General features: G+C 38.1%; 1 protein-coding gene across 1 annotated transcript; it reads left to right on the forward strand.

Moving 5' to 3' along the window:
- Positions 1-9,398: 9,398 nt before the first annotated feature.
- LOC112177941 (endoglucanase 5) lies at positions 9,399-12,623 on the forward strand. Its single transcript, XM_024316177.2, has 9 exons — positions 9,399-9,637; positions 9,761-9,973; positions 10,223-10,423; positions 10,547-10,633; positions 10,735-10,899; positions 10,989-11,112; positions 11,290-11,781; positions 11,882-11,965; positions 12,080-12,623. Exons 1-9 carry the CDS (start codon positions 9,419-9,421, stop codon positions 12,370-12,372), a joined length of 1,878 nt encoding a protein of 625 aa, XP_024171945.1. The 5' UTR covers positions 9,399-9,418; the 3' UTR covers positions 12,373-12,623.
- Positions 12,624-23,177: the final 10,554 nt, after the last annotated feature.

Genomic DNA, 23,177 nt, shown 5'->3' on the forward strand with positions numbered 1-23,177 from the left:
ATGTTGATCACAAGACTATTCCCTCTCACTTATTTTTCTTGTTCGGGGTTTCCCACTTTTTTGGGGTGAAGAAATGAAAGGGGAATTAAAAAGGATCTGCATAGCTGTTTGTCAAATATTGAGGAGGTAGTTCCAAAGTTACAAGAAGAGTGTCGTCTTTGAAAAATCCATTTTTTGTCGTATGATACTTGCAATGAAAAGATCGATGAAAATGCTTTCTTGTTTTCCATCGTTTGGTTTTGACACTAGTGCCTGCAATTTAGTGCTGGAATTGCCTGGCTAATTCAACCTCATTCCTATGGATAATCTACACCTCATTCCTATGGATAATCTACACTTGTTTGCTAAGCACGCAAAAGCTAGTATATTGTTGCATGTGTTGACATTGATATGAGCAGCTACTGACTCTTTCGTGTTCATATGCATGCTTAGCTAGCTTGATCAATTCTTGTTATGTTAATTAAGATATAGACATGTTTTGTTAAGGGTAACTATGAGGTGATCGATTAACACATATATATTAGTATATATATTTGTTGTTGTTCGTGAGAAAATATAGAAGACGTCCTTCTCATCATACGTAAATACGTTCAAGATAGATTAATCCTTCGAATGTACCTAAAGTACATTTTAAATGCCGGCCTTGTGCTCTTGACCTTTCTTTAAACAAGTATTTAGGAGTAGGTGATGCATTTGTCAGTTTTAGTTTACTATGGATAATCATGCTGAAAGGGCTTCAGTTTGGAACTAGGGTCGTGGTATTCCAAGTCCATTTAGGTTTTTAAATGATACCTACGATTTTCGTATCTAGGGTTTACTTTATGACTATACTTGATACAGGAATTGGAGAAATTTTTCCATCCTAAATGGACTTGGAATACCACGACCACGTGTCAGAAGGTAGTACAGAAAAATTTCTCAGTATAGAGAATATACTTGGCTTCTTTATTGGCTACCTGTGGCTCTAGCTTGAGGTGACTTGTTCAACTTGGTGCCTTCTTTATTTTTTCTTCTTTCCCGAACAATATTGAAGTGAGTGCGACTACTGTATCCTATCAGTTTTTTTGTTTACTCTACTTATTCATTACACCCTACATTTTAATTTCAATTATTAAATTTACTTATCTAACCAATTTCTCTTTCTAGAAATATTATTATTTGACATACACAATTAAAAAAGAATTATTATTTTTTTGTCGAAAATCACTCATTTAATTCATACCAATAAAAAAGCTTAAAATATATTAAACTTTTATAATAAAATCATAATATGATTTACTTCTAGTTTCAATGTCCATCTATTTCAAACTATGACTTTGAGCAATGAAGAAGAGATTGATTTTTTTTTTTTCCGGGTTTTAAATTTTTATTTTCGGTGGTCACAAATAGTATTGCAAACATTTTGATGAAGTAAACCTTAATGGTTTTATGAATTGAAAAACGAATTAACGACGAGGGGGCAACAAAAAGACAGAAAAAATAGTAATAAAATTTGGGTGGAGAAGATGAATATTTTTTTTTTTTTAGAGAATTGTCAACTCATTGCATTGATCAGCGAAATTACACATAATGACCCATCCCGGTGGGACTGTCAAAAAGTCACTACCTAAGTAATTCATCCTTTTTAAAGATCATGAAGCTCAGCCAAAATCTACCCTAAAATGTCCTAGAAATTCAAAGGGCCAAGACATTCTGAGTACTTTTGGCGACAAATCTCAGAGAGAAGTTACGAGTTCATGCATTCCCCATAGGAGAATGAATTCTTACACAAATAATTAAAAGTAAACTAAACTACCCCAGCAGCTCAACTACCCCATGTGCCAGGCATAGGCCCAAAAGAAAGGGAAACCCTAGCACTAGGCCCAGAAGGGCTCAAAGCCCAACTGAACATGCTAAGGCCACCCAACCCCAGGGACACCCAAACCCAGCACGACGGAGTACCAGTCCACCTCCGTTTGACGACGCCGGCTGAGGCAGTCTTCCACCATCGCCCACCGCCATCTTCGTCGCTCCCAATTGCAGCCAGCTCCACTCTGGCACAGATCGGTGGCGCCATTGCTAGCCCGACACCGCCATCATCGTCAATGTCCCCATCCGCCAACAGCCCCCAGCCACCCGGCAAAGCATGAACACCCGAAGAAGATCGCCGCCCGGCGCTCCACTGCACAGCCCATCGAACAGCACCGGTCATTGGTTCTGTACCTGTCCAACCATCCACAATCTTCGCTGCACCAAGCCGCAGCCAACCCCAACCCAAGAACACTAGACCGTCCCTTAAGCAAGAGATTAGCGTCGCCGCAAGCCAGGTTGAAGTCGCAATCCATGGCCGCCATCAACAGAAGTCGAGGTCCAACCCCAAACCACCACTCGGAACTCCAGTCCGCAACCCGACCACCAAATCGTCCTGCTCAGTCAGGGGCAAGCAACGAGACCCCAGAACCTTTATCGATCCAGGTTGCCCAGGAACACAGCCCAACGTCGCAGCCTTGTACGACCCAAGATCGCCATCGCTGCTGCCAAGGCACCAGACCCCAAACAAAAGAACAAGAAACAAGATTTTGAGACTCCGACAACAAAAACTCTTGTCGCCTTCAATCTCCCGGCGACCAGATGAGAGGGAAAACCCATCTCCTCCTGCCCATTTTGCATAACCGCCGCCAGGAGGCCACGGCCTCCACCTACCTCTCAGAGAGAGTAACCTAAACATTTTTGTGTTGTTGGAGAAGATGAACATTAATGTTACCCAATGAGAAATTAAATAGTCTTTGTATTTAATTAGTTAGTTATTTATTTATAATTCCTTACATATTTGGATTTTAGAAAATTAGTGTACGTTAATCATTTTGCATTTGGATAATATAGTATTTCAATAATTCAGATGTTTGTAGGGTGAACTAAGAAAATAGTTGCATCCTATTGAAGTTCTATATATGCTACATGATTTTCATCTTTTCAATAATTACAATTTCTATGTTTCAATGAGATAATCAATTGTATTAAATTATTAATACGAATTCTCTCTTCTACAACCCCAACTCCTTGTGAACAGTGATTTCTTATGAATAGTGCTCTGATGATTTTGCCCCTCCCTTCCAATCAAATCACACTCATTTGCCCCTACCACCTGTTGCTTTCTCCTACGTGCTACGACTTCCTCAAGCCACCTATTCATCTGCTAAAACCTGCAATCCACCGCTTCTCGTTCTGAGACTTCTTCATTAGTCTTCCGGAGCGACCTCTCTAAATACAAAACTCTCCATCACGTGCTCAAGATTCGGCAAACATCAAAGTGAGAAGGAAGCTACCACCTTTTACTATGGCTATCTTTTTTTTTTTTTTGGGAGCCATAGCCTGTGCTCTAGTTTGTTAAATATATTGATTCTAGGTTGCTCAGTTCATCCTTTTCAAATGAATTTTGTTTATGCAATATGATTAATTTGAGGGATACACTTATTTCTTTATCCGAATGCATGTAATTTTGTAACATTTTTTCTGAGCTCTTGGGGGTACGTGTTCTTCACATTTCTGTTTCTGGGTTAGCTTACCATATACCTCTACTTTCATGATAAGCTCCTTGCAATATATGCTGATAAGGCATATGAGGAAGGCTAAATGGTATTCCATGGTCTCTCATGGCTGGTTTGGATCAGATTTTTGTTTGACGTTATTTTCTTGACATCTAGGAGCCAGAGTATGGAGACAATACAAAGCACATTTTTTTCTTCAAGGAGGTTTGTTGTAACCTGAAAATTAAGTTTATTAGGAATTGAATGCAGTCATTTTAACTGATTTAGATGCTCTACTGCAACTTTTTGTTATGTTCTAGGGTTTAGGGCTACAGTTAATGATACTTATGCCTGGCTTTATCAGAGGAAAAACCATAATATTGTAGCAGTGACTGTGGCCTTCTATGGAACTCGATGAATAGGTGTTAAGTTGAATCACTGAACTTGAAAAATGAACCACCTTCATAAGATTTGAAAACCGGATATTGAAATTGTACATTGTCCTTGAGTCTTATTTGTTTTGTTTGATTCAGATATCAACTTTTCATGTGACAATATTGAAAAGCTTCTGCCTTGACCTCCATAACTTAACTATTTACTTTTCTCCAGGGATGCCTACCAGTCCTTATATTTATGCAAATAGCCTGATAGAAGTCCTAAAGAAGAAGCATGTTGCTGGGACATGCAAAAGCTCTCCACAGTGAGAAAGAGAGAGATTTTCTAGAATGTTCAAGTTCAAACTAAGAGAGAAGAAACAAAGAAATAGAAAAAAGAAAAGAGGTTTGTTTTCTATATGGTTCTGTTCTTGCTTTTTCTTCATCAGATTTTTGTTTTCTAGATTTCAGTGGTGTTGGTTTGATTTTTTTTGTTATCTCTTCAGTTTATCAGACAATGTAAATAGAACCCTATTGAAGCCATGAAGATATTTTTATGGAAAGTATAGCCTATAGATGATTTCTTGGTTGTACTCCAGTGACATCGAAATGATTAATGTTTATGAAAAGTATGTTAGATGATCAATATAAAAAAATGATTTGTGTTACTATTACTTTTTGTTCAATTTGGACCCAACTTTGCTTAGGGTTTAGTCATTTGGGTTACCTCTGTAGAAGTCACACAGGTTGTTCATTTCTTTCTTTGTCTGTTAACTTTGACTTCAATGATTGTTTAATTTTGTTGGGTGAAATTTGATTTTTATGTTTCATAAGTGTAGTGTGCTGTGATATGAAAGCTTTAATCCACCCACTCTCTGTGATGTTCTGGTGTTCAGTTTAGCGTAGGCATATATGGTTTAGGTGAATTGGAAGTTCTTTAGGGGAAGTAGCCAGATAGGATTTAGAGTAATTGGAATTTAAAGAACTGTGTAGTGTGTGGTATGTACATGGAGGAGTTTCAGATGAGGATTCAATTTTAAGAAGCGCAACTATGTTCTTTTAGCTTTCCCTTTGGAAAAGGATTGCAATATTACTTTATATTCTTATGTTGATAATAAAGAAACAAAATGTACCTCATCCCTGTGCACTATTAGGAAAATTGCAACAAAATGTACCTCATCCCTATGGAGAGGCCTTCTTAGAGCAGGGAAAAGTCTTTACAAACTCCGACACTCAAATAAATGATCTTAGGATAAACCTTGCGCATAAGGGATCTCAATAGAAAGAGCTTCAGGAAAATCTTGAGAAGAGTATAGCTCAAAAGGAAGAGCTTTGAAAAAAGATTCTGCATAGCGAGGCTCAGAACAAAGAGCTTAAGAAAGCTGAACCTCAAAGGAAAGCACTTAATGAAGTGCTTTAGAAGATTGAAGCTCAAAACAAAACTTTGGAATTGTAATTGTTCTCACTCAAAATTCAGTTAAAGTATCTTTTGTTTTCAGTGCAGAATTGCGCCTTACTTTGGATTTTACTAGGTGTTTTTTACTATTGCTATTAGTCTATTTATTTGGTGTTCATACTGTTAGAATGAGAATTTTACACTTTTACTGTTAGAATTGAAATTGTTAGAAAAATGTTTCCTTTCTCAGAAGATAGAGAAATCAATTGCAGAGGGAGTCTATATTGTTCTTCTCTGTGTTCCAAGTATATTTTTGTTCATGGGAATCCTATCGGTTGGCTAAAGTTATACTGCGAGCATTAGCTTTGAATCATAAATTTAATTTCAATTTTGTTTACTGCTCTTTACATTTAGAAAAGGGTGTATGGTAGTAAGGCTAGGTTTAGAAATGTGGTAGTTGTTCACTCTTCAGGATTCATTTAAGCTTGCCAATATGTTTGAAATTTTTTTTTTTTTTTTTGCTGCTTCCTTTTGGTATCTCTGAAGTCATTGCCTTTGTTTTGTGCTTGCTCAGTTCTTCTGAGCTCAAATTTTTCCTTTAAATATCGTTTTAATTGCACTTTTTGTTGTCCATTAAGCTTCCGGATGATTCATTAAGTCTTCAATCTAATCTTCTATTTTTAGCTGCATCAAATTATTGCTCTCTCTCTCTGAAAACAATTTCATAATTTGATGTTTGTCTGGTGACTCTTTTTGTGTAATATCCATACAACTCCTTCCACCAATAGAGAAATTTCATTAACGAAAGGAACTGTAGCACATCGGTCAACTTAAATTTCCTTTTATCTTGCTTTATGTATATTTGATAATGGCACTTTATGTCATGTTTTTGCACCCTATGTGAAATGTGTTGCATCTCAAGAGCTGGCCATAATGGTTTGACATAATGGTTTAACATAATTTGCATTGTTTAATGTTAATATGTTTTCTGCAGGTAAGATTTGTTTTAATTGAGGTAAGAAAGGGAATCTAGAAGACAATTACTTTAGTTCTTGATTGTGCTCATGGCCTCTGTAAGTGTGACTCCTTTATCTGGGTTAAGATACGGCAGTGGAATTACAGTTGCTGTCAATAGTTTTCCTAGTGAGACATTTACATTGATTGTTTTTCAAGGACCATTAGCATTACAACAGCAGACATTTTGTACATCAGTTGATCAATGTACATAAAAGCTTTTTGGCTATTCTTCTTTGTTTTCTCATTCCGTTTTTTTTGGAAACAATACACCAATTATTACTGGGACTACAAGACCTGCAACATCGCGCGTGCCTTTTTAGCTAGTCTATAACTAAGCCTGAGTATAGGGGCATGTTAGGGAATGTTTTCGAAATAATTTTCTAAAATCCAATTTTAAAAGTAAAAAAAAGAAAAGAAAATGAGATTGTATTTTCTAAATTACAAAATAGGTTTGGTAGTTTATGTAACTTTATTGCATTTTTTTTTTTTTTGATACTATATGTCAATTCTTTGATAATTCAGCAGAATTAAGTAACGACCTGTCCACGTGAGGCTGACAAAAACAGTCATTACATAAGCAATTCAATCTTTCAAAATCCTATGAAGCACATCCAAAATTTAGTTATCACTACCCATGGGAAACCAAATAGGCACCAAAAGCGTGATCAGCCTTGGCGACATCTCGTCTAAGCAAGCAAAGAGGTCACAGATTTTCGATTTTCATTTCCTTATTTTTTCTGTTTTGATTTCTATCACAAACATTAGAAATCCAAATTAGATTACTTTGGACTTCTGGGTGTGTTTGATTTATTATTTGTGGGTTACTTTAGATTTGGTGAAGAGACAAAAGAGAGAATTCCTAATTTTGTTTGCCGGTCTTTGATTGATGAAGATCTGAGACTGGGTTGAAGAGAAGAAAAGATTGGAATGATTATGGAATGGTAACAAGTTCATACGATGACTAAAGCTCCCAGATGACCAAATTTATTAGCTCACAGATTTGGCAGATTCTCTCTCTTTGAAACCCATTCTCCTCTAAGAAGAATAAGAAAGAACCTTTAACAACCCTACTGCACTTCCTTCAATCTTTTATCTCTTGAATTAACAAAAAGAAGAAGAACCTTGAACAATCCTATTGCACTCCCTTCAAGCTTTTTATCTCTTGAATTAACAAATGCACTTAGCTGTGAGATTTTGTTAGACATGTTAGAATGCACTGTTGTTATATTGACCATAATCATTTTCCATCCAAGTCTTCACCGTATCTTTGTATATCTTGTTTCAGATGCATAATGAATCTATATATGTTAGATTTTGTCTTCCCGTTGAGAATATTTCGAGTTGAGGTTCTTGTACCTTTTTTTTTTTTTTTTTTGAGAAGAAAAACGGACTTTATTCCAAACTTTAAAAGATTACATAATATGGGAATGACCGGTGGTGGACATAGGTTCCCCACTCTCCTCCCTAAAACCAACCTTAGCTACGGGTCCGTCATCAATTATGACATCCATGAGCCAAACGGGCCTAACCCCTAACCAACTTAATCGCCCCAATTTTCGGGCTACAAAACAAGACCAATCCCGAGAGTCACGATAAATTCCTATTGCCAACACAGAAAACAAACATGTCACCCTCTTCAACACCGTATCTCCAAACAGGTAGACCACGTGCAAGGATAAACCGCCATCATATTGACAATAAGGAGCCACCGATAATATCAAATGTAGTCCTCGGAAATAACGCCAAAACAATGGCTCAACAATCAACCTAATCCAAGAGTCACCGTACCTCTTCGCAACCATTCTCAAGAAGAAAATCGCCCCCTTCAACACCATGATCCAAAACCGCCAAACCATGTGCAGGAACTCTTCCCCATTACCTTGGCCACAAAAAAAATACAGATATTCCATAGATTTGATACCCTAACCATAGCACCATTATAGTCCTAGGACCCCTAAACCCTAACTCCACAGAGAAGGGACATAATAAACCTAACGAAAAAACTAACCAAACAAACAAAATCCTAATAAAATATAGAAGGAATCCACTGTGATCAATTACCATCTGCAGAAGAGCCGCTGTTGGACTACTAAGAGCCACCAGCACCGAATTGATACTTGGACCATCATACTCTCCTTCACTAAATCTGATCTCCACAGAAAGCCCCAAGACGAAACCACCTCGAGATATCCACCACCATCCCAAAGCTCCCAGCCACCACCACTGCCAATCTTCATATGGCAGAATCCCAAATCACACCCAGGGCTCCACCACCAACAACCCAGCCTCTCACTATATAAACTCCACCAGAAACCCTTTGGCACATGCATGTTTCGCCCTCTATAACAAACACAGACCAGAACCAGCGCAGGAGATCAACAAATTAATCTTCCCATCTAGCGCAGCAAACTCTAAGCCGTCCTGTCGATGCCCCTCAAAACAGATAGCCATCGTTCATAATTATTTCTTCTCCACAATGACGAAACAACCACCCACCCACCCGGCAGCAACCACCACTCACCGGTGAGGCCAGAGGCCTGTGCCGGCACTGGGGGGACCCACCGGTTGGGAACAACGGAACAAAACTGAGAAAACCCAAAGTTCAAGAAAACCCTAAGCGATCCAAAAAAGACGGAGCAAATTATCTAGTAATTAGGTTATGCTGAGGTTCTTGTACCTTGATCGTGCAAGAATGTTTGATTACTGGATACAGGAATTAAGTCTCCGTTTGTCTCCTTCCAACAGAGCATTAGTTTTATTAATTAATCAAATAGCACTTTGTCAAACATGCCCAATTCCATCAACGTGGGGAGCTCTACTTCAGTTCTGAAAGGAAAGGACGTGTAATCGTTTTGTACTATAAAATAATAGAATAAACAGCAGAACGTGAGGACTACACCTATATGTTATAGGAGAATTTGATTGGTATCAATTTCTTCTCTGCCTTGGTTGTTGGTGAGCCTCAACAAGAAAAATAAGCTCTTTCCCTCTTAGTTCTTTTACATAAGCTAGGAAGGTACTGCAAGACTTGAGAAACTATATATATCATATGCATATATAGACTATACAGTAGTGATTATAAATTGTTCTGCATTCTCTAAGCCACCTAGCTACCTAGCTAAGTCATGATGTTCATGAGGAGCTGCACCAAAATTCCACTAGTCTCCCTAGCTTTGCTAATGCTACTTGGTGTGGAAGCAGCCACTGGTTCAGAGTTTAACTACGGCGAGGCTTTAGACAAGAGTTTGCTCTTTTTTGAGGCACAAAGATCTGGTAAACTGCCCCCAATCCAGCGAGTCAAGTGGCGCAGTGACTCAGGACTTAAGGATGGCCTAGCTCAAGGGGTACTAATCGACTTAATTCTAAACGCTGACATCTTTCTAATGATCAAGTCTTTTTTATCCATCTTATGTTTTACATGTATAGTTCATGATTGTCCTGACTAGTTACTAAATTTTCGTAATCAGGTGGACCTGGTTGGAGGGTATTATGATGCAGGGGATCATGTGAAATTTGGACTACCAATGGCATTCACAGTGACAATGCTTTCATGGGGAGCTATTGAGTTCAGGAAGGAGATCACAGATTTAGACCAATTAGGTCCGACGTTATGGGCCATTAGATGGGCCACTGACTATTTCATCAAAGCACATCCACAGCCTAATGTTCTTTGGGGACAGGTATACATCTATATCTATCCCCATATTTTCTTCAGAGATAGATGGAGTTTGGTGACCTAGCCAGCAAGTTATGTGTTCATATGTACAAGTATCCATGAAATCATCATTGAGTTGTTGACCATTATGCGTAATAGTTCGATATACATAATTGATTCATTCTCTAACACTCAAGCTTTAAAGGTCTGTCGTTATCTAGCTACCAATGCAATAGTGTTATTGATGAAAAAATTTACTTGATCGAACTTTCAGGTAGGAGATGGGAACTCTGATCACTATTGTTGGGAGCGTGCAGAGGACATGACAACTCCAAGAAATGCTTACAAAATTGATGAAAATCATCCCGGTTCAGACATTGCTGGTGAAACTGCAGCTGCCTTGGCCTCAGCTGCCATAGCTTTCAAGCCTTACAACTCTTCCTACTCCAATCTTCTCCTAGTTCATGCAAAACAGGTTTTCTTTCTTTCTTTCTTTCTTTCTTTCTTTCTTTCTTTCCTTCCTTAATTGCCTTAAAAATTATAACACTAATAAATAGTACGCGACATAAGTTTTAAAATGAATTGGAATCTGTTGCAGCTTTTCTCATTTGCAGATAGATTCCGAGGATTATATGATGAATCCATTGAAGATGCTAAGGACTTCTACACCTCATCGGGTTACTCCGTAAGACTTTTATTTTTCTTTCTTCCCATTGTTTTTAACAAATATACCTAGCTAGCTAATGAGCTACCTACTTATCTATGGTTATTATTTTGATACTTAAGGACGAGCTACTATGGGCTGCGGCATGGCTCTACAAAGCAACCAATGATGACTACTACCTCAAGTATGTGGTGGACAACGCCGTGTATATGGGTGGAACTGGATGGTCAGTCAAAGAGTTTTCTTGGGATAACAAATATGCTGGTGTCCAAATCCTTCTCACAAAGGTATCTATCAGATATTCAAATTACAAAGCTTGATCCCCTAATTCTTCAAAGAAACATAGATTTTGAGCCACTATATATCATCAATGCAGGTTTTGTTAGAGGGAAGAGGTGGTGCATATACTTCCACACTGAAACAATATCAGGCCAAAGCAGATTACTTTGCCTGTGCTTGTCTGCAGAAAAATGATGGCTACAATGTCCATACAACTCCTGGTTAGTTTCACTTATTCAAGGACTAGATCTAATGACGAAAAATCAAAAGAAATCTTTGTCCTTTGATCAAAATTAGCATAAACGGAAGTTTGAAAGAATAAAAATCTATGTCATCAGTTTCAGCCCCTTCCTGCTTTGATACTAATTTCGTATCTAAAAACCAACTTCAATTTCCAGGGGGCTTATTATACGTGCGTGAATGGAACAACTTGCAGTATGTTACTTCTGCTTCATTTCTTCTAGCTGTTTACTCCGATTATCTCTCTGCTGCAAATGCCAAGCTCAATTGTCCGGAAGGACAAATTCAACCTCAAGAGGTCCTCAACTTTGCAAAGTCACAGGTTGACTACATTCTTGGTAAAAACCCCAAGTCAATGAGCTACATAGTTGGGTATGGAGCCAAGTATCCAGTTCATGTACACCACAGAGATGCTTCCATTCCTTCTATATCAGTTCTTCATGCTGTGGTTGGATGTGTGCAAGGATTTGAGATATGGTATCATCGCACTGAGGGAAATCCTAATGTCGTCTATGGGGCACTTGTGGGAGGTCCTGACCAGAATGACAACTTCTCTGATGACCGCTCCAACTATGAAGGGACAGAGCCTACAATTTCTGGCACTGGTCCCCTAGTAGGCCTCTTCTCTAAGCTACAGAGTTTAAATGGTGGTATGATTCTTATCACTCATGATTAGTGCAAAGTTCCATTTTAATTAATCCAAGGTTTAACATTTCTAATGTCGTGCTACTTAACTCTATGACATTACAGGTTTCAATAGAGGATCACCAAAATCCCATACACCCACACCAAGTGCCTATCACCCTGAAACAACAGCACCCCCAAAAAAATCAGGTAACTGTTCATCCATTTCTTTTGCCATTACAATACTATATAGAATATCAAGTACAAAACCTGTTAGGCTATGCTCAATCATAGGTTGTTGACTTGAGACTTCATCTTCTGCAGATACTCCTCCTATCAAATTCCTTCACTCTATAACTAGCACATGGACTGTTGCAAAAACAAGTTATTATCGACACAAGGTGATACTAAAGAACACATCCCAGAAACCGATAACAAATGTGAAGCTGGTGCTTGGAAACCTCGAAGGGCCGTTATGGGGTCTCTCTCCAACTCCACAGAAGAACACATATGAGCTTCCTCAATGGCAGAAAGTCCTGCAGCCTGGCGCTAAGTGCACTTTTGTTTACGTTCAAGGTGGCCCTCAGGCAAAGATATTTATTCAAAGCTACAATTGATCGACTATTCAAACAAGATGCCAACACATTTTTCCTCGTCAAAATGTAATTTGCTACTGTAAATTTTTTTAAAGTTAAGTTGAAATTTTTTTATCCAATCCACCCTGAATCCCTGATGTTATTCAGCGTACCGGAATTGATCTTTAGCTCTCTGACTTGTGTATCTGGGGTTTGACATCTAATGGCTGGTTTTCAGCCTATGACTTTCTCCACATGCCAGAGTCCCACTGACACTTTAAATGGAGATGAAGATCGACCTTCATTTGGTGCATTAGGCAAATAGTAGGAACTACATAGTGTAATCAGTAATCACCGTCTTATCAGATTGTAAGCTATTCCGGCCTAGTATATGGCACAAAAAAGAATAGACTGACAAAGAAGCGAAAAAGCCAAACTCTGATCTAATTACTTTGTATAATGAAGACAAATACCCTAAACCTAACAATGTCACAATGAAGCATGATGTGGTGATCTAGACAACAAAAAGGAGAACAGATAAAGAAAACCACCACTACGACAATCAATTTTGGAGGACTCAGGTGCCAACTAAGATTGGTCGGTCACAATTTCAAATATTGACCAAATTACTAATGAATTTTATTTTCATTAAATCTTATGTCTACAGTATCTACCAATGGTATTTTTTGTGTAAAAATGCCTATTGCTCTTTTCTTTTTTACTTCACTAAAAAAAGCAATGTTTTTTAGTTAATTAGCTAAAATTGTTGTAAAACAGAAAAATTTCTGAGAGAGAGAGAGAGTTTGGACACAGAGAATCAGATTGTGTCTTATTCATCTCACCATGAGGAGCCTTATATAGGACTATATGGTGTACACAAAAGGGTAATGCTTAATTACAATCCAATCACTCATACAATTACAACCTATCAATCACCAATCTATAGGGATAGGCACCTATTACTCATCATCTATTTACATGATTATCCACAAATATTTACAACACTCCCCTTGGATATTCCATGTCAATAGTGTTGCATAGGCTGAGCGCTTCTAAGTTGCCTCGTCAAAAACCTTGCCAAGTAATAAAAACCCTGTGAGAAAAAAAAAAACAATCTTGGTCGAAGGAGAAAAAGAGCACAACGCGCTTGAGTGTGGAGTAGCAGTATCACAGCTTTAGAGATAGGTGAAGTCTTCTTATCAGCACCATAAGTAGGTAGTATGTCTACGAGAGGGATGCATTAGAGTTGCTACAACAAAACCTTGCCCGGTAAACCCAGTGGGAGAAACCCGTGGTCGAAGGGAAAAGATGAGCAAATGCATGTATATGTCGAATCAAAGCATCTTCAGGATGTAGTATAAGTGGGGTGACCATGCTAAAGATGTGCCTCGTTAAAACCTTGTCAGGTAACAAAACCCAGTGGGACAAAATAACCTTGGCCGAAGGACAAAAAGAGTACACGATGGTCAAGTGGGTATGCTTCAAGATACTCCCCCTGATTTCGACTCTCCCTGAAAATTACATGTTAGGTAATTCAGATAGTTTACGTAGACCAATACCTTGAACATGCTTCTGGAAATGTAGACTTTGGTAGTGACTTGGTAAAGAGGTCTGCACGATTGTCTTCAAATCAAATATGCTTAACTTCAATCTTCTAATGCTCCTCTTGTTGCTAATTAAAGGAGAACTTCGTTACAATATGTTTGGTGTTGTCTCATTTGATGAAACTCATCTTTATCTGCTCTATGTAAGCAGCATTATCCTCGTAGATAATGGTTGGTTCATCAGTGGTGGAATGCAGTCCACATGTGCTTCGAACATGCTTTGTAATGGCTTTTAGCCATGTACATTCACATACTGCTTCATGAAGAGCTAGTATCTCAGCATGATTCGAAGAGGTAGCAACAAGAGTCTATTTCATAGACCTCCAAGAAATTGCAGTATTCCCAATGGTAAAGACATAACCAGTCTGGGAACATGCCTTGTGCGGGTTTGATAGATATTCTATATCAGCATATCCAACAAGGCGAGCATCATTCTGAGGATCAAGGGGGTTTGATCCATTCCTTGATGCATAGGGATAGAATAAGCCCATATCCATCGTACCTCTAAGGTAGCGAAAAATGTCTTTTATGCCATTCCGGTGGCGGCGTGTTGGCGCAGAGCTATATCTAGCTAACAAGTTCACATCGAATGAGATGTCCTGTCTAGGGCATTAAGCCAAGTACAATAATGCGCCTATTGCACTTAGATATGGGACTTCTGGCACCAATATCTCTTCGTTATCATCTGCAGGACGATACAGTTCTCTCTAGACTTTAGACGACCATGGGTGTGCTTGCTTTTATCCTCAATAAAGCATCTTAACATCTTCTGGATGTAATTTGGTTGATGGACCAAAATTTCATCTGCACTGTGCTTGGGCTCCAAGTTGAGACAATAACTTGTTCTCCCAAGGCCTTTCTTCTCAAATTCCAACTTCAGGTGCTTTGCGGTTTCCTTGATCTCTTCAGGAGTATCGATCAAATTCATGTCATTGACATAGACCGCCACAATTCCAAACTAGGAACTTGTTTCCTTAATAAACACGCATGGGCATAGTTTATTATTCACATATCCCATCCCGATTAAATATTCACTTAGACGGTTATACCACCTCCGTCTGGATGGTTTCAATCCATAAAGTGAACGCCTCAAAACTAATGAAGAGCGTGTTCCATGGTCTAGAACTATTTGCATCGGGTATATTAAGTCATTCTGGAACTTTTATGTATATCTCTGTATCGTGATCCCCATAGAGATAAGCTGTGACCACATTCATAAGCTGCATATTCAGTTTTTCGAAAACTACCAAACTGAAAAGGTAGTAAAACGTTATGACGTCCATTACGGGAGAATACGTCTCCTCGTAATCAACCACAGGGCGTTGAGAAAATTATTGCGCCACTAGACGAGTCTTGTGTATCACAATCTCGTTTTTCTCATTACGCTTCCTTACAAATACCCATTTAAATTCTACGGGTTTAACATGGGGAGGTGTAGGAACAACAGGTCCAAACACCTTTCTCTTTATTGAGGAATCTAATTCGACCTGGATTGCTTATTTCCTTTTTGGCCAGTCGTCTCTTCATTGAATTTGATCAACAAAACAAGGTTCGAGGTCATCGCATATTATAGTTTCGGTGGCCACCGCAAATACTAATATATCATCGATGATGATCTCATTCCAATTCCAAATCTCACTAAATTTACCGAGATTTCTTTATTCTCGGGAGTGGGTTCAAATGTTGGAGCGTCCCCCAACATCGTCTCTTCTAGGATAGACCCATAATCCGGATTTATCTCATGAGATGGATCGGTTTGAGATTGCGATGTTAAGAGGATTCATTTGTGCCAAGTTTACCCTCTTCTGGGGATAAGAATCCTTCGAACCTAATGGTCTGATAGGACCAAAAAGTGTGACGATATTATTGAATATGTGCCCCATTTTAGCCTTGTTTCTCCCTTAAGTTTCGTGTTTTGAGTCATTGAGTCGTTTTTAGAGTCTTGTTGAGTGTTTGGAGTGAAATAAGCGGAAAAAGTAAAATTCATGAAAAATCCTAGCTGGACCAGGATTCCTCACTGTCGACTGTTTTTGCGGTCTTTACATTTTATTTTCTCTAGAAAATTCTGATATTCTCCTGCTTGTTGTAGGAAACCTTGCCTGGTGGAACTCTTGGAAACAGCAATGATGGAGTCATAAAATAAAGTATTTAAGACATTTGACCAAGCAATGAAGAAGGGAAATAAAGGAGAAAGACGTTTTCAGCTGAAGAATAAAGGAGAAAAGACGTTTTTAATTGAGGAATAAAAGAAAAAGATGTTTCAGCTGGAAAAATAAATAAGAGAAAGACGTTTCAGCTTGGAAATTAAAGGAATTGCCCCATTATGAGAGGAGTTAAGGCCATAAAGGAGACGTTTTAGTGGGGAAAGCCAACCAATGCTCCCCTATAAATAGGCAATGTCCAGAATAGAATTAGCATCACTTCCGAGCCAAGATCATTTCCTGGCCTATCACTTCCTGGCCAAAAACTTTTCCAAGACTCTGCCCAATTCACTCCTTAAACTTCCATCACCTACAAAACCGTGACACCATCCATCCATCATTCTACAAAGCTCTAAGGCGCTGAGTTAAGGACGCTCCATCACCATAGCAGAGACGAGTTCATCACCGTGTTGCTAAGCCGCTGAGGAAAGCTTCAAAGTGTAACTATGACTCTACTTACAATTTTTATTTCGGTTTTGTGTGTTTCAATTTGCGAGTTGTGTAATTGGAGACAAGGAATTTTCAGAATATTTTTATTAATAGTTTTGAGATTTTCAGTTTATTATTGAGTTAATTTCGAGAATTCTTTTACGATGCATCTTACAATCTTGTGCCCTTTTACGTGTTTAGGTAATTTTCAGAGTTAGGTTCATAAGTTTGCATGCTAGAATAACGGTGAGCGTTCTTGTGTGTTTGCTTAATTTTCCAAGAGTAATTGTTATTTGTTAAGGCGCTGAGTTAAACAAGTAGCAATTAGTTCTAAAAAGTGGTAAAAACTATGTTCAATGGTTAAACGATTCTGGAAATTACGTGTTAAATTCTATGTCTAATGGTTAATTTGCACGTGTGAGTTGATTCGAGGGTTAGATAATACTACTAGTTAAGAGAATTACGCTGAGTGTTTTCGAAAATTAGTAGTATTAGGCTTGGTAAAGACTTTTCCGATCCAAGCCTACATTAGAACGAATCAGATAAATGGATTGATCCGCTGAGGCTTTTCATTTGGGCTCTTATCTAGGCATTTAAGATGGACACATTTTTGTAGCATGTTGAAATGGATTTTCTGTTTTTACACTTAGTAATTTCCGAGTAGTATTGGTCAAGGTTAGGGAAGTCGATCATTGTATATAGGTTTATTTGTTTTGTTTTTATTTTAAGTAGATTAGGAACCAAAATTCAAAACCCCCATTTAATTCTTTTATTTGTTAATTGACCTTTTTGTATAGGTGTACCCTACAATCCCCGGACTGAATGATCCCTGCTTATCCTATACTGATAACTACATTTTGTAGGGTTAAATTGTGAGGCTATTTCAGCCGCATCATGGTCTACCTCACTTCAGGGCAGGGACATATGACTGGTTAGCCGCCATGGTCGTACCTCGTCCATCTGGGATGACACATCCTACAGGGACGTCTATCCTTGCAGGCACATTTGCAGCAGGTATATATGAACTCGTCACTTTAGCTAGATCAGAGAAAGCGTCTGGCATATTTTGGGCTACACTTGGTAGATCTAGAATTCTCCGCACTTCATTATCACATTGTGCGGTTCGGGGATCAAGATGAGACATAGTGGAGACATTCCACGTCAATTCACGTCGTTCATCAGAAACGGTAACGTTCTTATCTCCCCCTAACGGCGGGAAGACTGTCTCATCAAAGTGATAATCCGCAAATCTAGCGGTAAAGAGATTGCCTGTCAAGGGCTCGAAAGAGCACATAATGGATGGGATTCATAATCGACATGTATGCCCATCCTTTGTTGAGGACCCAATTTTGTACGTTGTGACGGCACAATTGGCACGAGGACTGCATACCCAAATGCACGTAAGTGCGAAACATCAAGTTCGTACCCAGTCACCAACTGTAACGCGGAGTAAGGTTGGGTAGCAGTGGGCCTCAACGGGACCAACATAGCTGCATGCAAGATTGCATAGCCCCACACAAAAACTAGGAGCTTGGTGCGCATTACCAAGATTCTATTTGCGAGACCATCTTGGGTGTGAACATAGGGAACTATATGTTCAGCATCAATCCCAAGGGATATGCAATAATCATTGAAAGACTTCGATGTAAACTCTCCGGTATTATCAAGTCTTATAGACTTTATGAGATAATCCGAGTGGTGAACCCTCAATTTCATGATCTGGGTGAGAGTTTAGCAAAAGCAGCGTTTTCTTGTGGACAATAGTGTAACATGTGATCACTTTGTCTATACATCAACCAAAACCATTAATATTTAACTAGTACACATGGTGGTTGGATATGTCCACAAATTTCCCTTGCATTCTGTGCAGAAAAATGGTGGTGTATGTACTAGTCTTTGCATATGATGGTCTAGTATGGCATAGCGTGTCATTATATACAAGACCCTTATTCAAAAGGGGGTGCACCTGCGATGAATTGAGGATACGGTGCATCATACTTTGACCTAGGTGTCCCAAAAGGTCATGCCATAGCAAGTAGTTGCTTGAATTAGTTAGCTTCTAGCTAACAGATTTCAATTCTCCAATGTACACTTCTGGTCGCACACTCGGAGGTTATACAAAGATATTCCACGCATTTTTCTCAGTGGTTTCAGCGTGATAACCGTTGGTTCGAATATCCTTAATACTCAATAACGTTCTTCTGGAACGTGGAGAATATAAGGCCTCATTAATAGTAAGTTCAATACCATTGGACAACATAAAGTAGGCTTTGCAATAGCCCTCTATCAGATTGGATTGCCCTGAAACGGTTGTCACAGAGGTATGAATAGACAATAAGTTTGAACAACATCTCCGATCTGGGAGTATAGTGTGTGTAATAGCACTTTTAACCAGACAACAAACTTCCCCACAAAATATGTCTATTCATTTATTCAATTCAATGGATCACATGTATAAATAAGTTTATTGAATTAAATACATTAGAACATAACCACATTTTCATAATCCAAAATGATAAATCACCAAAAATAATCTGAAGATGTTTCATTCATTAAGATGAAATAGATATGACACAAGGGACCAATTATACCCATGTCTTCGAGTTCTAATTCTCGGTATGTTCAGTAACTGCCTGAAAATCCATGATCTCTAGTGTGGAATCGATAGAAAATTACCCTTCAATGTATTTCGAGTTACGCGACCAACGTAATACTCATCTACTGCTTCGGCTATCACACAACAGGTGCGGGACCAGCAGTCAATTCCTCCACATCGATAACAAAGATCATGCTGATTCTGGTGGCAGCGGGCCGGACCAGTGTTTCTTTCAACTCGGGCTTGCTGAGTTATGGCATCATGGTTCCTACCATGTGGAGCCTAATTACGTGGCCTCCCAAGTGGCAGACGGTCATATGGGTTAATTTCGTTCTGCCAATCATATCTTGCTTCAAGCAAGAAATGGTCATTTGATGGTGAAAGTGCTCTTCCAGAGCGACCCAAAGAGTCTGTTTATCCTCTTTATCGGATATTCAACTTGGAGTGTTTACTCCATATGTTTCCTTTTTGAAAATTATGGCACTCATATTAAAAGCCTCAATGATGACATTGTTAGCATTGATTGTTGATCTTATCTTCTTTGCAGTCAGATGAATTTTCACATCTTGAGTTCACTTTAGATAGTTTCTTCTGGAGACCTCCAAAGCAACAAAGTCAAACATGTTGAGATTTGACATTTCTTACAGGAAAGGAACAAATAATATTAGTGCTTTGGGTAATATCATCCATAAGCAAGTAATGAGAACTTCAGGTTCTATAACATGGTATGAAAAATCAGATTAGACATGTAAAATCTACTGGTTTTATCATGTGTGGTGAATTTATGAAGGAAACTTCAAGTTTCTTAAATGACATTATCGAAACTACAAGTTCGATTTATGTATGAACTATTGGTTCATCAGATACCTGCATTTTCTACACATATATTCTAATGCGAAAATTTGGCAAGTAACAAAATGATATTGAATAGAGCAAATTGGAATAATATCTCACAAATTGGCTAAATGAAAATCACAAATCAATTGAGATATTAATTGTATGCTAGTAATATAACAGATTAATTATCACACAATTATGTGAATAAATGCTTCTGGCAATTAATTACACATATTAAATATGGTAAATCTATTTACAATATGAAATCATTTTTCCTTTTATTTTGATTCTGCTGGACCAAAGAAGGAGTGGGCTTGATAGTGAAGGCTATCGAGCTTAGTCTGCGGGCTCGTGACCTTGGCTTTCATGCGCTAGTCAAAGAGTATGTGAGGCCTGCTGGGCTGCTAGGTCCTGCAGAGGGAGAGTGGGCCTGCTGGGCTCAGGCTAGTCTGCCATGTAATGAAAAGTTATTACTCAACCCTTTCGGTAACTCCAATTGAATACGACCAGGTAAGGAAAGATGAGGTTTAGGTGGAGCGAGGCTCGCTTAAGTACACGGCCTCATCTGAACCTTTCCTAGACATCGCATCTAACTGGATGAGCCTAGTTTGAGAAGATTCATAACTTTTGTCATGGTAACATGTAGTGAGCTTCTATTCTGGCCTTGCAACTTGGGCCTGAGCTTCTGGCTCGAATTTGTTGCTATGACTTTGGGCTTGATTTGAGCTTCTAACTCAGCTTCTATTAATATTCACAATTATAACATAACCAAATTCAATATATGTTATTAAATCGTAACATAAATATATTAATGCAGCGGTTATATACCTAAGGAAATGGGTTCAAATCCCATTAATGCTTCTGGCATTACGTACAGGTAATAAATTTGGCAAATGCTTCTGGCATAATGTTTATGTAATAATCACGTAATAATTTAGCCCATAATGCTTCTAGCATAAAGAATTATAATGGCATAATTCAAATTAGTGTAACCAAAATTTAAGCCCATAATTCTTCTATCATAATTCACGCAATAATTCAGAATTGTCTCAATGTGATAATGAAGTGATTGTGGTAATGAGCATAAATTACAATGGTAATCTGCTTTGGATAAAATCAATCAAAATCAAATCACGGGTTAATCAATCACCAATTAATTGGCCTCAAATCTGCTTCTGGCATAATTAATACTAAATAGTGTTAACACATACTAACTTGCCATAGTGGTACAGCGGACAACATGTTGAGTTGGTACCTATTTTAGCTGGGTTTGAATCCTAGCAACTATATAAACCGGTTTTTTTTTTTTTCTTATTGAATTGATGTTACTGATATTGATTTGGTACTACTGGACCAAGTACTACAGATATATACTTGCAGTCCATAAATTTTTCTCTTTTCTTTTCCAATCAAACAATCCCAAACACATGAACAAATATATACAAATACATATACCAAGTAAATAAATCATGTAGGATTTGCTAGGGTTCATGCATTATGGTGATTTTTCATATTCAATCAATAGGCTCAATAAGCAAGAAGCATGAATATAAAATTAGATTTTGGAAAACATTACTTGATGAAGAGCGGATGAATCTTCAGTTTATATGTGCAGAACTGAGAAGGTTGTCTTCTCAGCCAATCCAAGAGCTATTCGCCTCTTCTAGACAGCTCCCACTTCGAATGGTGTACAGGTCTCAAAACGACTCCAATAGGGCTGAAATTTGGAAGGCAAATAGAAGAGGCAGAGACGAACAACTTTGATGAAGGAAAGTTTTTGATCTGAGGTCCCGATCAAGAGGTTTCGGGGCGTGCAAACAGGCTGCAGCAGGGGGAGTTTTTTTCTTGGCTAGAGCTTTGGTTAGAGCTTTGTGCTGATAACGTGTTGTAAAGCAGAAAAATTTCTGAGAGAGAGAGAGAGAGTTTGGACACAGAGAATCAGATTGTGTGTCTTATTCATCTCACCATGAGGAGCCTTATATAGGACTACATGATGTACACAAAAGGGTAATGCTTAATTACAATCCAATCACTCCTACAATTACAACCTATCAATCACCAATCTATAGGGATAGACACCTATTACTCATCATCTATCTACATGATTATCCACAAATATTTACAACAAAAATGTCATTTTAGCTAGCCACTTTAGAAATACGTCTGTATCAGTGCTCTCTATTATAGTTAATTTTGAATTTATATTATTTTTTAAATGAAGATTAAATAGTTTAAATATATTTATAAATTACTTAAAATAACTCAAAATGAATGTTTTAAATTATAGACAGACTCATCCCGCTCTCATATTTAGGAGCGAGATAGCTAAAAGTTATAATAGAAAACCATTTAGGAGTTTAGTGCAACAACTAAAATATACAAAAAGCTAAACATAGATAAAATAGCTAAGGAGTAAGAATATAGAGTCTGCTAAAGATGCTCCTAGAAGTTTCTTTGGAAGCTTAATAAGTCAATATTCCTTCCCAATACAGGACCTTCATTTGGGTCACTGCTCACAGGAAACTACTTACTAATGTTTTTCAGAGTCGGAAGAAGATTTACTAATTGTGAGACTTCCTCTGTAATAATGCTCCTGAAACTCTCATGCACCTTTTCAGAGACTGTCCTCATTCCTTTGCTGTTTGGAGATCCGTCAATAAATCAGGTAGCATTGTTCGTTCTTTTAAGCTTTCCTAGGGTAATTGGTTTACGGCTGAATTGCGTGGCCCTTCCTTGCTTGGAAATGGTGTTAGATGTGCAATTTCTTTATCTTTGATCTGCAGTTTATTAGGAAATGGAGAAATTGCCATATTCTTTAATCAAATTTCCAAAAATCTTGGAATCTTGTGAAAATTACCTCTGATGCTGCTGGAGAATGGAGCGTTGCTCAAACAAAGTCTACTGTGAGTAAAAACTATATTTTCAATATGCTTATGTGGAAGAAGCTGCCTCTCATGGGATATATCAAGCTAAATGTTGATGGTACTCAATACTAGTATATCTGGGAAAATTGGAGCCGGAGGAGAGATCAAGAATGCTTCTAGTGAGTGGATTAGTGGCTTCCAAATCTTAGATGTTGAAACGTGGGGTTTGCATCATGACCAAAACCTTTATTCCTAATACCACAAAATAACAGACGCACTTTACAATGAATCAATAAACCCAATTAGAACCCAGAAA

Source organism: Rosa chinensis, chromosome 7 (genome assembly GCF_002994745.2).
Source record: "Rosa chinensis cultivar Old Blush chromosome 7, RchiOBHm-V2, whole genome shotgun sequence".
Lineage (NCBI taxonomy): Eukaryota > Viridiplantae > Streptophyta > Magnoliopsida > Rosales > Rosaceae > Rosa > Rosa chinensis.

Excerpts from the sequence above, each read along its gene's own strand:
- LOC112177941 (XM_024316177.2), top strand. The coding sequence starts at position 9,419 with ATGATGTTCATGAGGAGCTGCACCAAAATTCCACTAGTCTCCCTAGCT. Across the intron at positions 10,900-10,988 it reads TCCAAATCCTTCTCACAAAG|GTTTTGTTAGAGGGAAGAGG; the intron begins GTATCTATCAGA and ends TCATCAATGCAG. Across the intron at positions 11,966-12,079 it reads AGCACCCCCAAAAAAATCAG|ATACTCCTCCTATCAAATTC; the intron begins GTAACTGTTCAT and ends CATCTTCTGCAG.